Source organism: Coturnix japonica, chromosome 19 (assembly GCF_001577835.2).
Source record: "Coturnix japonica isolate 7356 chromosome 19, Coturnix japonica 2.1, whole genome shotgun sequence".
Lineage (NCBI taxonomy): Eukaryota > Metazoa > Chordata > Aves > Galliformes > Phasianidae > Coturnix > Coturnix japonica.
Window position 1 is genome coordinate 7,735,796 of NC_029534.1, and position 17,044 is coordinate 7,752,839.

General features: G+C 42.3%; 1 protein-coding gene and 1 long non-coding RNA gene across 3 annotated transcripts in view; one reads left to right on the top strand and one right to left on the bottom strand.

The window, feature by feature from the left end:
* Positions 1 to 20: 20 nt before the first annotated feature.
* LOC116654244 lies at positions 21 to 6,126 on the top strand. Its single transcript, XR_004309301.1, has 2 exons — positions 21 to 610; positions 762 to 6,126. It is a non-coding gene; the product is annotated as an uncharacterized LOC116654244 (long non-coding RNA).
* Positions 3,500 to 17,044, bottom strand: part of NF1 (neurofibromin 1) — an 83,530-nt gene continuing 69,985 nt past the window's right edge. For both annotated transcript variants that reach the window (XM_015881111.2, XM_015881110.2), the window contains 7 exons: positions 16,326 to 16,448; positions 15,515 to 15,642; positions 14,695 to 14,795; positions 13,900 to 14,042; positions 13,718 to 13,764; positions 12,783 to 12,999; positions 3,500 to 7,947 (listed from right to left, as the gene is read on the bottom strand). In XM_015881111.2, coding sequence (XP_015736597.1) covers positions 7,805 to 7,947; positions 12,783 to 12,999; positions 13,718 to 13,764; positions 13,900 to 14,042; positions 14,695 to 14,795; positions 15,515 to 15,642; positions 16,326 to 16,448 — 902 coding nt within the window. In that variant the 3' untranslated portion in view covers positions 3,500 to 7,804. The remainder of the gene's footprint in view (positions 7,948 to 12,782; positions 13,000 to 13,717; positions 13,765 to 13,899; positions 14,043 to 14,694; positions 14,796 to 15,514; positions 15,643 to 16,325; positions 16,449 to 17,044) is intronic.

Below are 17,044 nucleotides of genomic sequence, written 5' to 3' on the forward strand. Positions count from 1 at the left end.
GCGAGTCGGGGCCGGTAACGCCGCGCTGCGCCTTGAGCGATTCGATTTCGCTTCAGTGTGAGGTGGCGGCGAATGAACGAGCGGCTGCGGGTGGCGGCTGGTGGGGAGCGGCGCTGTGTCCCCTTACCAATAACATCTCATTACAGCCCTGCCGTTCACATCTCATTACAGCCCTGCCGTTCACATCTCAACCAGCACTGAGATGTGGGAAGGCCAACAGGAGCTTTCTTGCAAACTGCTTTGCGGTGTATTCCATGCACTGGTTGCAGTGCCATAGCACGGTGCTGGCTTTCAGTGTGAGCCTGGTTTCACTCTCTGAACCCGCGCTGTGTTGTAAGCAGCGCTGACTTGTTGTGGCTCTGGGTGCAGAGCAGCGTGTTCAGGTGTCAGCTGCAGTTACAAAGGGAGCAGTAATTTTTCCTTTTCCAGCAGTGAAAACCAATGACCGCCCTGACTGGAACGGGACCAGAGGAGAATTGCACCTGGAGGAAAAGGGCCCACCCAGCTTTTCAATGGACAAGATACGCAGAGCTGACAACAGCCCGTCCTCGTTCCAAGAGCAGTAATTCAGCTCTCAGAAACTCAGGAGCCAAATATTTGGAAGAAATGTGTAAGTTTCTTCTTGTTTTGTTGTCCTGCCCCTGCCGACCCCTGGCCTCACTTGTGTTTGTAGTTGGGGCCTTTATTCCTTCCTATGCTTCGTGCTGCTCCTAAGCAGGCTCCCCTTTGGCTCACCACCACTCTGCTGTGTCTGTCTGTAGGCAGCTGGGTGGGTCTCACACACTGCAGAACTCTGCACGTGCACTGTAAGAAGGGCTGGAAGAACCAGCAAAAAGGGAAAAAACCCTGGCTGATATTGCAGGGAGAGGGAGGGCAGAGCCAGCAGTAAATGCACTGCACAAAATGCAAATTATGGCACAGAGAAGGGAGCCCAGGACAGGCGAGGAGGGAGAGGCAGTCACTGCGACCCTCACCTGGCACCTCGTATTGTATCTTAACCACAAGTTGCCTTAGGAAGCTGAATTAATAAACAACGGCTTGGAAAACTCAGCCCCAGTCAGGCCTGTCTCTGATCCGCCTCTTCAGGACACGACACTTCACTTACCTGCGTCTTTAATGCCCGGATCTGGATGCCCAATTCTTGTACAGCTCACCACAGCCATTCTGTTGAGCATCCAGCTCTGCACTCCCTGAGCTAATCAATACTAATATTGACACTAATCAGGAGCAGAAACTGCAGAGCACATCTTTTTTGTTTTTCTAAAGGATGACGTGCTATAAAAAAAAAGTTTAGTAGTTCACTGTTTCTTAAACACAGAGTTAGTCACCACTATCGTGCTGTCATCTGACTGTACCTTAAGATGCAGCTGAACGTTTTCATTGTTGCACTGAGCAGCAAACCTGGACTTGTTTTAACAAGTTAACACCAGAACTTTATTCTACTCCACCCACACAACCCCGGGATTTATTTTCATCTGGGAACTTGTTAAGCACAACAGCACAGAAACGAATGATCCACGATGCTTAGGATTCACACACAAATCTTAAAATTCTGCTGCTGGAAACAGATCATCAGTGCTTTGATAGGGAGCAGTCAGTAGCACTCTTCACAGCATCAAGAGCCGGGCTTTAGTTCTTAGTTCCATGGCACTGTGCCTGAGCACGATACACTCGACATTTGATGATCCCAGAAGTGACCAATTTGCAGTAGAACTCGGTCCTGTGGTAGGATGCTAAAGGACCAGACTGCACCTACATGTTGTGCAGTGGGTGTTTCTCCATGTAGCAGTTCACCCGTGACAGCGTTTGGTCACAAAAGGCTCCGAGCCACCCTGGGGTCAGTGAAGTGGGGCAAAGAACGGGATGTCAAAGCAGCAGAGTGTGGTCAACAGAACAGCCACTTTCTTTCATCTGCTGTTTCCTTAACCCAGCCACATGCAGCTGTGAAGCAGCCTGAGATGAGGCTGATCCTCGCAGCAATGTCACCATTCAGAGGTATCGGGTTCAGCTCCATATTTGTGCCATAGTTTCCCTCAGTGCTGGCACCCCACCAGCTTCTGGAAAAGGTTTTCAATTTTTACATCTGTGCACATTCTGTAGTTTTTTAGGGTGTTCACAATAAAGTCTGACATTACCATTATGAGAACTACATTTTTTTATGAAACATCTGTGATATCTAGAGGGTGAATATTAGAAAGTTGTGCTATTCCAATTGGGGTACTTGGAAGTGTTTGTGCTGGCCAGAGACAGCTCAGTATTTAGGAATGATCTACTCTCACTACAGGTCAGTGTTATTGCAGGGCTTTGCAGCAGTTCTAACAATTGCAGTTTTACTTGTACAGTTTTACCCTTATTTAACTCTAGAACAAAATTTGTACCCTTTCATCACAGAAGTTCTAAACTTAGACTTTATTTTCCCTTTGTAAAACATTCTGGCATTCAGGTGCCAGCTGGGCAGCAATTCTGAAGCCATTTCCAAATAGAGAAGTGGTTGCTCTGAGGATGCCATTTTTTCCCCATGTAGAATTGTTTGACCGCATAAAGACTGAGCTAAAATAACTCCCCTTTCATTCACTACCATTGCACCACAAGTACCAGGGAAGGTCAGCTGGCCAAAAGAGGAATGACAGTGATTTTAGCAGCAGTCACTTAGCGTGGCTTCAGGAAATACCTCTTAGGGCTCCTCTCTATACACAGTGCTGCTATTACTGATACAGATGAATGATTCAGAGGCAGCATGTAAGTACTTACACATTTTTAGTAAAGTATTCCCCTAAAAGAGAAATATATATATATTTGTCATGAAGGTTGCCTGACAGTTGGGACTTGACGTTTTTAAGTTAGAAGAGCCCAAATAGACAAATTATACTGCTGTATTCTTTAAAGGCCAAGCAGCTGTTTTATTAAAATACTGGATTAACATTAAAAAGTCTGATTCTTTCGATTATAATCATCTTACTGCAGTGACATGAGATTGATGACACGGGGCTGGCTTTGTTCTATCCACATGCTGTCCCCTCCTCAGTTATCCACAGGCAGTTTTGCTGCTATTCAAAACCTTGCAGGATCACACCTGCACAGCAGCACATTTGTCTGAAGGACAAACCCTGAGGCAATTGGTTCTTGTTCTCCCCAGGGAGAACAGCTTGTCAAATCTCACTTTCAACCCCATTCAAATCCGTGTTCCAAGAAACAGAGGAAGGATTTCAGAATAGACCAACTCTGTCCCGTAAGCGAATGACCTTCAAACAACTTGAAGCAGGTTGAATTTACATTTTACTTCAAAAAAAGGCAAAGTACATACATGAGGAGAAGATGGAGGAACAAGTTACCTGAAACCAGGCTTCTACCACTTCTGCCTAAGCTCACCAGCTGTGTCTGATCTGCAGGGCTCGGCCCACCCCGGGACACTTGCTTACCATGGGAACAGGACTGTGGATCAAGGGAACGTGTTCAAAGTCGAGGCCCAAATGGAAAGAGGAAGATATCGTACACAGTGTGAGTTTATAGTACACAGCTTTGTTTTTAAATGACGCAACGCAACAGCAGGAAGGAGAAGTAGTAGTTAACAATGACTAACACTAGAATAATCAAATTTGTATGTTATACATATACAGCAACTAACTGCTTTACAAAAAAAGCAAAATAATACAATATATTGTCACATGTATTTACAGTGTAGTAAATATACTTTTCTGTCAAATTTTACACAAAAAATATTTACAGGTGAATATACTGCATTAAAAAAAATGGTGGGACCAACACTAAAAGTGACTTTCTGTGGTAAGTTTGTTGCATAACAGTAAGACGTGCTTCATTACATCGGTAAAAATTAAACTTAGGATGGAACAGAAAAAGCCCTAAAACCTACAACCCATTTAGGAAGAGAGCCCTGGAGTGCTCCAAGTGCTCCTCCACAATACTTAGTTGAAAAGCTTCCTCTTCTTGGAAACTTCATGCACATTAAAGCAGAAACATTGGCATAATTAACAGGTAGGTTATGTACTATTCAAATACTACTGAATTATCTTTAAGTCAGGGAAAATACAAACACAAAATGTTAATCATCTTTACAGTACTTAACTGTAGTTAGTACGTAATGGATAGCATGTTCCAAACCAGGGGTGTCAAACATACAGTCCCCATAGTGTAGCTACGTGGTCCATGTGTTACAATCAGATTTTTCTGCATTTAAGTTCTCATTCCAAAGTGCACAGACTACAACATGGCTGCAGAGGTGATCGATCCTCAGACTGTGACTGGGGCAGCCTGTGCGCTGCCTGAAACAGTGACTGGAAGGTCTGACCTTGGGAGTCTCCCACTTCTAACACCAGGTTTCATGCCCGATCTTGAAGCATCATCACCAGCAACTAACTGCTGATCACTAGCATCAATGGAGTGACAGGATGAGGAGAGGGGTGAAAGAGGCTGGATTAGAGGTGGAGTGCAGCGCTCACAGGAATGAAACAGAGCAGGACACAAACAGGCAGAATGGGAAAAGGGAATAAATAAAGGAAAGAAAAAAGTAAAGCAGTAGCAATGGCTGTTAGAGGGAGCAGGTTTTCATGGTGATGGATGACAGTAAGGCACTGACCAACCATTTACTAATCAAAGGTTACAAATGAAAGGAAGGCGTTTTCCCCTTTGATATAAGCACAAACTTCCTAAACCCTGGTACTGCTGTGTACAACAGCAAACATAGCTACATCTGTAGCTGTCGGCTGTGACCACCTGCAGTACTGCGTTCAGGCCTGGGCTCCCCGAAGGCAGACATGGACCTGCTGGAGCAAGTCCAGAAGGGGCCAGGAGGATGCTCAGGGGGCTGAAGCACCTCTCCTGTGCAGATGGGCTGAGGGAGCTGGGCTGTTCAGCCTGGAGAAGGCTCTGGAAGACCTCACAGCAGCCTTCAGGAGCTGCAGGAATGGACTGACAGGGAGTGTAACAGCACAATGGGTGAGGGCTTTGAACTAAAAAAGTAGATGTAGACCAAGTAAAAGGAAGAAATTCCTCACAAGGAGGGTGGTGAGGCCCTGCCACAGTCTGCCCAGAGCAGCTGTGGGTGCTCCATGCCTGGAGGTGCTGGAGGACGGGCTGGGTGGGCCCTCAGCAGCCTGTGCTGGTGGGAGGTGCCCCACCATGGCTGGGGCTGCAAGGTGAGCTTTAAGGCCCTTCTATCCAAACCATTCTATGGTTCTGTGCCTACAGTTACACTCAAGTTCAGCTCTTTTTACCTAAACTGCCTGACCTCCCTGCTCTGAAGGTCTGGGTCCCCTCACTGGACTACACAGTGAAAACATTCAATGACTCCTTCCCGGGAAACAACAGATGATATTTTGCTGACTTGCTTTATCAATGTATCGTTTGTTTCAGCCAGGACCAAGAGCTTCCAGCAGTTCTGAGTTCTCACGGAAAAGGTAATTTTGGTTTCACCATACTCAAGTCTCTTAAGAATGCATTACTGCTTATTTCATGATGCATCTGTTACACAGGCAATGCAGAATATTGGCACTCAGACCAATCAGAGCAGAGCAGTTCATCTGGAATTAGTTTTAAAAAATTTGCTCACAGAGAAATGACTGAAAATTCTATTTTTGTATCAGTAAATGACAAGAGATTCTTTTTCCTCCCTCTGATGGAGGGAATAACTCCAGGATTCTACAATTCATTGTCTTCAGCAAAACAGGAAGGGCTGGGAATAGCTGGATTCAGCACAATTAGGTGCAAACCGACAGTGATACCGAAGGTGGCTATTAGTGATTTGATGTATGAGATGAAAAAGGTTTCTAAATCAGTGACTCCCAAATGACAAATGCACAGAGGCTCAAAACACGGCACCAGTCAGCGCTCAGTTCTTAATTTAAGTCTGGCCCTGTAACCCTTCCATAGATCTAACAGTTTAGGAATCGTTTCTACTGCTGCTCCTACACAATCAAGAATAAAAACACGTGGTAAACTGCACAACTCGTCATCTTTTCCAATGATTCCATTTCAATTCTACATTTTCTTCTTGTTTTGGCAAACTATTTGCATATTAAGCTTATTAAGTTCATAGTTCTTCCAGGACTGTAAACAAATTAGAAGAATTGTTATTTTATGAATCAATACAATAAAGGCATTTTTATTTACATAAATGTTACATTGTTACTGTGTGGATACACGTGAATTATGTGCTGTATCAATAAAATCTGAACACTTATAATTGTACCATTCTCTAATAATTTAGCTGTGGAGTTTGATTTACTGAAAGCCACTAATAAGATTGCACTAGAGGATTTTAATCTCTTCATAGAGTGGATATACTTTTTTTTTTTTCCCTTCTAAAGCCATTTATTGTTGTTAACTTCTAACATACAACAGAGATTTGAATCTAGGAAGTGTAACTGTTCTTTAGCAGTAGATTTGCTTATAGCCCTACAATGAGCACCCGGCTGACAGGCCTTTGTCACAATGCCCATTCACCTCTGAGATCCAACTCTGCACATCTCCAGTCTGTGCAGGTAATGTCTGCAGCACCCCGTGCCACACCTTTACACCTCATTCAACATAGCAGCATATTATCACAGTCCCCATTGCCAATGCACTACTGTGACCGACAAGTCTCTCACAGTGACAGCAATTTCAGTTTCATGTAACCCCCAAATACGAGCCCTTACAAACTAAAACCCCTTGAAAGTTCTGCAAGAAAAGTTTGACTGCAGATGTCTGCACTGATAGCAGAAATTGCACTGCAAACATTCAAACGTAACCTGGATTTGACAAAGTGTCAGTTAGTTTCAAAGTTGTGTACCTTAAGCAAACATTACTGTTTTTATAGCACTGCTTGGACAGCACAGAAGCAGCTTTGCCAAACAACCTCCCAGGGCTGGAAGTTAATCAATAAAATTTTCCCCTCCGTATCCCAATAGTTTTTCTGCCAGGAATTTCTCGAAGGTGCACATTGTTAGAAGGGCAAAACTAAAGCATGCGTTAAATGGAAGAAAGCAGCAATCAATTTTAAACACTGCTATAATGACACCATAATAGTCAGTTCTTGATGGTTTTCTTTCCACTGTACAACCTTTTTTAGTGCAGTTAAAGTACGGCAAAAAACCACTGCTTTGGAAAAAAGCCAGTTTATCCAGTCTGGTCCATATACAGTCCAAGTGTTTGAAGCTATGGTCTGGGGAATGAAGAGACTCATGAAGCCTCCTTGTCCTCTCAATTTATTGCTAATTACAAGGAATTTAATCTAATCGACCAATTCTGGCTAAGCTCATTGTACTGCAGCTACTGTTAAATTTCTTTTAAGCATGGTAAAAAAAAGTCCACAGCTAAAAATCCTACAAGTTTGAATTAAAACCAGGCTGATAGTAACTTCCCCTGGGTCATAAAGCAACTACCTTGAGAAGTGTGCAAACAGGATTAAGTATTAACACTTTCCTTTAGAGAAGAAACAAACAAGGTGAATCACAGAAGCAAGGCAGAACCGTCTATGGGAAATGGCTTTCATATTTGGACAAGGTATGTTCTGCAGCGTTAAAGAACTCACAGCTCCTTCGCCTACAAAGTCCTTCAGGATCTACATGCGGTTCTGAAACACTGGCTTAAATTAAAAAAAAACAGAATTAAAGAAAGAAGGCATTAGAATTCAGGCAATGTTTCAGGAGTTGATCATCTGGCAACACGGCTGACAGGATGGGAACTTGAAGAATTAAGTGCAGCATCACAACTGGTGGGGGCCCTTTGCGAGAGGCCCACGTATGTCAGTCAGTTTCCAAAAAAAAAAAACCCCAAAACTGATCAAACAAAAAACCAACCCCAAGTTTCACACAATCTTCTTAATGCTGTGACGTTTCAAGCTGCCAGCACTTCGCTGCTTTTGCACTTGGCTGGCGGAGCCGTGGCGCATCCTCCCGCTGTTGGTGTGGCCAGCGGTGGGCGAGAGCTCCACGTTCTCCTTGTCAATCCCTGGGAAAACACACAGACCAACGTTAGCCTCCCTGCTTTGCCGCCCTGCGACTCAGCATCCTCACGACAGACGTTTCTGCAAATGAACAGGTTAACATGTAGGTGCCTTCATGGGACAAAATGCTGTGATACCCTCGATACCAGAATGAAGGCACCCTTCTGGACCACACGGGGTCAGGCAACGGCGACACAGGTGGCACTCAGTGATTGTGCTCAGGACACAACCCAGGTCTGCCATGCGAACGGGTGGCGGTGAGGAGGCAGCCTCTGGGAACACAAGCAGCCAGCGGTGCTGCCCTACAGCTGGGAAAGCAGTTCAGACATCCAACTAACAAAGTATTTAAAACAACTTGTAACTCTCTTGGCAAGTAGTAACACAGCCTTACTGGTGACGATGACTTGCAAATGAGAAATCTGATGCAGTACTGTAATATAAAGAATCATTTTTTCAGATCAAATGTACAACTCTGTGCTCAGAGTAAGCACAGCGCTGACCAGATCCAACACCCCTCTGTGCTAACCTTTGTAAGGACAGGAAAAGTCACTGCAAATACTCCTGAAACTTCACTGTAACAAACAGGGCAGTGAGACTCAGGTCCAGTTCAGAAGGAAGGGCAGAGTGCTCCGCTTTGGAGCTGCCTCAACACCCTGCAGCTGACAGCAGCATCACGGTTGCCTGTGCACGAGGCTGCTTGCTTGCAGGAGCACATCCTCCGATATATTTGTGGGCAGAATGAGCAAGGGTAACTGAAAATAAAATGCTCCATCCATACCCTCCCAAATCAAGAGTAAAGAAACTCTAGGGCCAAAGCTTGGACATAATTGCACAATTATGCAAACAAGAGGTGAGTCTGGAAAGTTTCATGACTGTTATTGCCAAAGTGCTGCACTCCCAGACAGAGGCAGGAGGTAGAAGGTAAAAATGAAACCAGGATTTCTACCCAAACGCATGTACTCGTCTTGAGCTTTAGATGTTCTCTGCAGGACAAGGGAACTTCTACTGTGTTGTGCTAAAGGAATCACATCAAACAACCCTCCTAAACAAACCCCACCAGTGTAACTTCATGCTGACAAGATGACAGTGCATGACTGGGTATTAGCCACTGCTCTACAGCCCTGGATACAGTCTGTCATTTGAAGACTTAAAAGCTAAGACTCCTGCTTAGTGCAGACATGCTTTCAGTCATTGCTTTTATGCTAACCCTACTCTGAGTTAATCACTTGTGTATCTTCATGCAGCTGTCACATTACTTCTGCAACAAGATGAGTATGTTTGAGGCACATTTAACAACACTAAACACAGTACATGTACAGCATTGGAATGAGTAGTAGGAATGATAATTTAATGGGAGAGGTTCAAAGTATAACTAGAAGCAAAAATTAGGATGTCTGACAGCAAATAAAAAGGTTAGAGCAAAATCCCATCACTACACATGGTATTTCCCACAGTTCTATGTTTCATCCCTCTAAGAAATTGATTCTCACAAGCCAGAATGGTGATTACTCTCCTCTAATTCACACAGTTGCAGTGAAAATCAGAACTACGTTCAGACGCTGTCTGAAGGCTGCCATCCTTCCGCTGCCTGTATGTGTGAGCTCACGAAGTCACAAGCTATGATGAGAACAGGAAGCAACCTGCATGTGTGAGCAAAAAATGTCTTCCGCAGACCTATTTATTTCTCCACACAGAAGCAAAAATCAAATGGTGTCGCTGAGAATTCATTTTAATGAACCCTCTGTCTGCTGCCATTTAGTCCAAAGAACTGGTGTCTGTTTCCTGGTGGTGCACCAATGATGCTGAAACTACCTCCTGTGAAACAGAAGAGCTCAGGAAATAATTTTACATTTTAGCTTAAAATGTGCAGCAGAACAATTTCACACACTGAGCTTCCACTATTACTAAATGAATCTTATTCTTGAAGATGTGAATGGCATTTGCCACTATACCAGTAAATATTACTAGCACCACAAGAGAAATGCAACAGCTTAGCACTTACACTGAAGCCATTCCTGTACTCAGGATTAGTAAAACACTTCTCATGCCACAAGCCCAACCCTAAAGCGGATCAAGCAGCATCTCGTGCAAATATGATGGAAATAGAGAGTACCTTGATGAGGAAGCTGCATGAAAACTGCAGATTTAGAGCAAGGCAGAGAAGCTTTACAAACACAGAATGAAAGAAAAAACGTAAGTGAATAATGTCCATGACAATGGGGTGGGGACAGATGACAGACAAAACATACAAACAATCTTGTCTACTTGTTTCTGGATTCAAGAAATACATTATCAGCAATTTAATGTATTTGTTAGCATAATAAAAAAACATCCTTGCATCCAACTGTTTCTTTAATTCAATTCAGCACTGCTAAATACTTGATTTCCTCAGTAGTTCTCCTATCACAGCAAGCAGATGACGGGCCTGCATCTCATGCCAGCCCCACAGCCGCGGTGCTGCCTTCAGCAGCCCGGTGGCCCATGTTTACTTCCTATTCTGCAGTTCTTCTCCCAGTGGTTTTATCTTGGCAGATACATTACATCTCTCATTGCTTACTCCCTCAGCACGATGCCTCAAGGCACAGTGAAGGAAAACGCAAAAGGGAGCTGTATAAAGTGTCAGAACAAGATTTTTGAAACAATTAAGCAGCCTAAAAAGCAAAGGATGTTTTATGCAAAGTTGCATTGGTTAATGAAACATTTTAAATGTGAGAAACAGCAAGTTGACTTAGGTGGAGCAATGTAATAGATGTGGGATATGGGAACACAATGAAATGCTGGAAAACCACTTTCCAAGTTTTTGAAGGCACTCAAGCCTATTCAAATAAGCACAGCAGTCCTCATGGCTGAATTTTATTACTGTCCTTTGCATTCCTTTCAGCTTTTGATAAAAGGAAACAAAAAACCACCAACAAAATCTCAAGAAAAAGCTGATAAAACAAACTGAAAAATATACCTACTTGATAACCACCAGCAGCTAACACACCCCAGCCTTGCATGGGAAAGTCCTGTGATAACAGCAGTTATCCCTCAGTAATCTCCTTTACTTCATAGAGGCTTTCTAACATTTTACCTCCAAGCAAACCATGCATTCATGCATTATTACAGACCTGCATCACTTAACAAGTGATGTGAAGTGCCAGTTCCTCCCAAATGCTGCTGGTGGAGATGGGCTCTTAACCAGCATTAATCAAAGCCCATCTGTTTGTGCAACACTTGAATAAAAAAAAAAAACAAATTTGAAGAGCTGCCTCAATTCCTTCCATGTAAGAACATGAAGTGAGGGGTAAAAGGAGGACACAACCAGTAAGTTCCTTTCAAGTCAGTGTTATTTTCTTACTTGTCCCAGGCTGGAATGCAAAGCAAGGAATCAATACCAACGCCACAATGACAACCACGGTCTCCTCTAGTCTAGAAACTTTACTATTAATAAAGTAGCAGAAAAAGAGGTAGCAACTGTGCAAAATACCTCTCGTATTTCCTCTCCTCACTTCAGACAACATTATTTAATGTAACACATCTTGTACTTGTGTGACTGGATATCAAGTCCTGTTTTTGACAGGAATCTTAAAAGCATATTTCTAGAACTCAGAATCAAAACATCAAGAAGTGATCACTCCAAACCTAAATAAGTTAAACTGAGTTCTCAGACTGGGGAAGAGTTGTAGTCACTTCTCACTGCACAAAAAAAAAGGAAACTGCCATTCCCACACTACTGGAGCACCACAGAACACAATCTCACCTCTGCACACCTTACCTCTGCAAACTTGTAATAGCCAAAAAAACCACAAACAGAGCTATGCACAACTAAGTAGGACTTAAGTCAGAGCTACCAGAAACCAATTAGTAAAAAAAAACCCAACATGCTTCTCTAAGTCTCACACCCAAATCTAAGTGGTCTTGAGCCTCTCATTAGGTAAGAAATGAAGCTGAAATAAAAGGCTGATTGATTTCAGTGTTCAGAATTGCAACAGTTAAATCACTATTTGAGAAACATCAGACTGTGTAACTGCTTGACAAAGAAGAGCAAAGCATTTCCGCAGTGTATGAGCCAATAACCAGAATCACTTCAGGCAGAACCTTCCGGTAGATCTCTTTGACATACGTTCAGTTTTCTTCCTACATTCCATTTTCTCTAGTTTCTCTCTCATATGCTATGTCAAATCCTTTTTAGCCTTATTTTTTCGTTTTTCACCCCAAAAATCTATGCTGCCATATTTAACCTCTGCATCCTTCTTTAATTCCCCTCTCCCCAAGCCAGACAGAATTTAGCATTTCTATTTACAGCCAATGATGACTGCACTTCTGAACACTGTCATACTTATTTTTTTTCCTTCTTCCTCCAAGCAGAGTCTGAGCCCCATTTGGTGCTGCCTGTAGGAGTCTCAGCTTTATCCCACATAGCCTGAAACAGAGTCAGTCCAGGCATTCTCAATCACAGCACAGCTCTGGATTATATTTCCTAGTATGTGCTAGTTTGCACTGCCTAAGTGAATGTTATTTTCCTTGCAAACCTTCATGATTATGTATCTGTCTTTATCAACTTTCTAGGATTCACTGTTGCATATGTTCCATGTTAAGATGCAGCTGCTATTCATTCTGATGTACTTCATGTTATTTTCTCCATGCATAATGACTTGGAAGACGGCTTTTGTGCTGGACAAAATCCAGCATCTGAAACACCAGTGTAACAGCTTAGTCAACAATTTAATAGTCATTAGACTCAAGAATGCAATCATGTTTGATGTGTAAACATATTAAAAACATAACAAGATAGAGTATCTGGCTGTATAAATTCAGTACATTTCCCTACCTATGTAGTACCACAACTGCTACTGACCTGGGGAGTGCTGGGAAGTTGCGAGCGAGGTCATGGAATTGGAAAGGTTAAGGTTAGCTGTAATGCTGAGCTGGCTCTGCACTGCAGGAGGATATGGAGATGTGGGTGTCAGGAGAGATTCTTCACTGGTTTCTTCATCAATTCCAGGCAAATATGTGTCAATCAAGGCATCAAGAAACTTCACTATGAGTTCAGCATAGTCTGGGATTTGTGTTTGCTGTGAAAAAAAAAGGTGGGGTCATTTCCTCCTACTTTTCTGTCGATGAGCTGCACCCCTGACTCACTGTAAGTTTACAATGGTTCTGCCTGAAATTTATAAAAAGCATTTGGGTGCAACTACGTGTGAAAACCCATTTGGGGTCCTTCCCAGATTAGTCTAAATGTAATACTACAGATCACTCGCAGATGCGATTTTAGTACATCTAAGAACTGCACAGCCAGAAGAGGGGGCTGTTCCATTCTGAAGTTCCAAATCACCCAAACTTAAAATGTTACGAGGAATATTACTTGCACCCCCCAAAGCCTACGGCCAGAACACTGCCTACTCTGCTCATGTAGTTCCTGTAGCAATGACTAGAGGCAACAAATGGGAGCACAGATGGTCAATACTTTTATTGCTGTAACACAGAATTTGTCCTCACGGAATTATCGCTCTTACTGATTTGAACTCTTAAACAGTGAGATGCAGACAACAAACCAGAGTCTCTGAATAACATTCCATGTCTTCAATACTTTTTGCAAACTTTGGGGTGCTGAAAAGCTGTATCTACCACCTGACTACTTTTATCCAACTTCAGTAAGTTTACCTTATTGATTTCACCAAAACAGCTGCTGCAGGCTGAAAAACTTTCAGCCATAAGAGCAACCCTTACATTTCTGACTTGCTCGTATCAATTTTATCACTTATCTGCATCACTCCTGAATTTATCTCTTACCTTGGAAAATGGGCCAGCAAATCTCCACAACCCATTAAATCCAAAACCTGCAACAACAAACTTAATGTTATGAAGGATTTATGAAATCAGAGAGAAACCACACAACAAAATTCATCAGCTCTCCTGCTGAGGCACTTTCATTAGGTATCTAACTTTGAATTCAGCAATTAAAAACAAATTACTTTGTAGATAAGAAGTTTGGTATTGGGGCGGAGACTCCTCGTGGTAAACAACACTCTGAACAATCCCATGAATTGGATTCAACAAATTTGGATCCTGACACAGTGACAGAAGGGTATTGATCTTGGAATCCAATAAATTATGCCTAAAGAAAAGAACAGAAGATTATTTTTTTCCCACAAAATAAATACGCAGTTCTCAACAACTTTACAGCAAAGTACTTTTAACCCATAGCTAAAAATATATATCAAAAGAATATCTGAAGTACACTTGACATTAGTTTTGATATGCACTCGAGTTACTGATTAAAAAAATTGAGTCTAACTAGTACAAAAATATCTAAAATTGTATATGTTGACTTATATAGAAAACTATACGACCACGGGAAAAAGAAATGTGATTTTCTACAGTACCAAATAAGTGCCAAAGCCACACTGAGTCACCAAACTACTGTAATGGCAGCAGGAACGCTGAAAGCTTTCGGGAGGAATGGATGGCTGCACAGACGGGCTCCCTGGCTGCTCTGCCAACCTGCCCAGAGAACTGACGTGTGCCATAGGGGCATTTGTGGCAGTGCCATGTGAGGATGCCCATTCCTGTAAGAACACTCCTTTCTCCCCTATGTTAAGTGAATGCAACATTCTCAAACTGTGATGGACATCCGTCTCAAGCAAAGGACAGAGTGCAGCTCATAACGTAGAAATGAGTAAAGCAACTCACACATGCTTGCCCTGGACCAGAGACATTTTAAAGGAAGGCCAAGTACAGAGTCATCACAAACAGCTTCAGATACTTACACAACAGGAAAGACCTTTGGGAAGACAACACTGGCTTCTGCTAAATACTCGTACAGAATCCGCTGGTCAAATTCATCAGTAGTGTACTTCACTAACGTTGCCTGTGATAATGCAAAGGACTAAATCAGCATGCTTCTAAGGGAGGCTGAGTAGTTACAGCCTTTTTTGCTTGTTATTATAGTTTAAGGTCTGTAAGATTTCAGGATTCCAGAAGAAGCAGCATTCCAGAAGATTAATTTGGAGACATGGAATTAAGTTGCTTCATGTCATGGGAAACAATAAGAACAGTTGGTAATAGCTTCTATTTTGGCCCCAAATTAGATAATAAGTTTTTGACAAAACTGTGCAACTGAGTCTTTCTGCATTACAACAGAAATGCAAAGTGTATTGGTGTACCTGGTGAAAGCACTAACGTACTGGTTGCTATACTGCCATTTAGTCAGGGTTTAAGTTGGACTGTGCTGGTATTCTAACAGTTTTCTCTTCTTAACTTTTAAAATATGTAATACATAAGATAGGTTCTTGTTACATCAAATCAGTTTGTAATAAAATTCTGTCAGGAAAAGGAACCAAGTGTTCAACATGTTCTGCACTACAGACAGAATCATGGAAATTCCCAATTTCCCCTCACGTTGGCTTTTTTAATGGGATTATAAAAGTAATTCTTAGAAAGTCTGAAGAAAAGCAGCAAAGAACAGAGTGGCACAATCATTCTAATTTTGATCCATGTGAAGCAATAAAGCACCACGAGGAACATTTCTCTGGACGATGAATGAGCATCAGGAAGTAACAGACAATAATACACAGAAGGAAGGCTTACAAGAACTGTAAGCAGCAGTGCTTGAATTTTTGGATCAGTCAGAACTTCTTCATCCAGGAGGACATTTGACTCAGAAACAGAAACTTTTCGGAGATGGGGGTGCTGCTGCGGTGATATCCTCTGGGTTTCTGCCAAACAAAAAAGACCAACCAATCAAAAGGGAAATAAATCTAAACCAAAACAGAATTAGATCTTGCATAACGAGTCCAATTATATGCAAACTTCAGATTTCTCATAAGGTATAAAAGCAAATATTATGCTGTAATACTAGCAGAGCTAGACTGTCACATGGAATGTATTATCAAATGGCAAACAATAACCCCAATTTCCTATTCAGTGAAATACAGGCCCAGGGGTGGTAAGTAACATTTTCAGGGTCAGGCAGCAGACTGACATCAGATACAACAGAAGAACCCTGGTCTTGCATTGCAATTGGGGGTGGGGTCACAGGAAGCAGATGTGGGAGAAGATGAAGAGAGGCATTCTAGGCATCATGTCAGATTCCACTTGCAAAATCTGCAGCTTGGGCTCAGTAAGCCACAAAAAGCCAAATTTTACTTATTTTGCTCCTGTATATAGTACTTTGTAGCTGCCCCTTATCCTGCACCTGCAAACTGAGCAACTCTAATTCAAACCTCAATTGCCAGTGATATGAAAGACTACACTCTCCAGAAGCCACTATTAAGGTATTTCTCCCTGACCTGGTAGTAACCTAAGAAAATAAACACTGAATTTGGAAATAATCCTTTGTATATAAATACAAAGCATTTATAATTAGTGTTATTCTGAAAATGTTAGTCCTGTTTCTCACCCATTTCATAATCATTTTCGGCTACTCTCCTCATTTTGGGAGGCGTTGTGATTCCAGATTCCATGTCTTGCCTTTTAGGAGCCTTTGTGTCCGATATCAAATGGTCAAAACTTTTCCTTGTACCTAAAAACAATTTATCAGGAAATTAAAAACATTAAACCTAAATCCATACTTTAAGTATTTCTCACTGTCTGGCCAAGCTACCATCCTATTCTGCAACATATCAGTAGGAATCTGGGGACATTTTCACTACTTTCAGAGATGGTAGAGAAATTATGGTTACATCATGCCGCTCTCCATCACAGTTTCCAAAATGCTTCACAATGCATATGAGAATAGCATGCAATTTATTCAAGTATGTAAGCTGTGGGCATGCTATGGTTTCCTGGTCAACACATCACATTGAATAAACATGCCAAAATGTGATTACTGAAAAGGAAGCAGTAACGGGATTGTAATGAAAGAAATGCCTCTCTTCTTCCATGTACACTACAATGTAGAACAGTAACCATAAGTGATGTGGAGAACTTATCTTGTTTCATAGAATCATAGTATCTTTCGAGTTGGAAGGGACCTTTACAGGTCATCTTGTCCCACCCCCCTGCAATGAACAGGGACATCCGCAGCTCCACCAGGTGCTCAGAGCCTGGTCCAGCCTCAGCTTGACTGTCTCCAAGGATGGGACACCACCATTTATCAGGGCAACCCATTCCCGCACC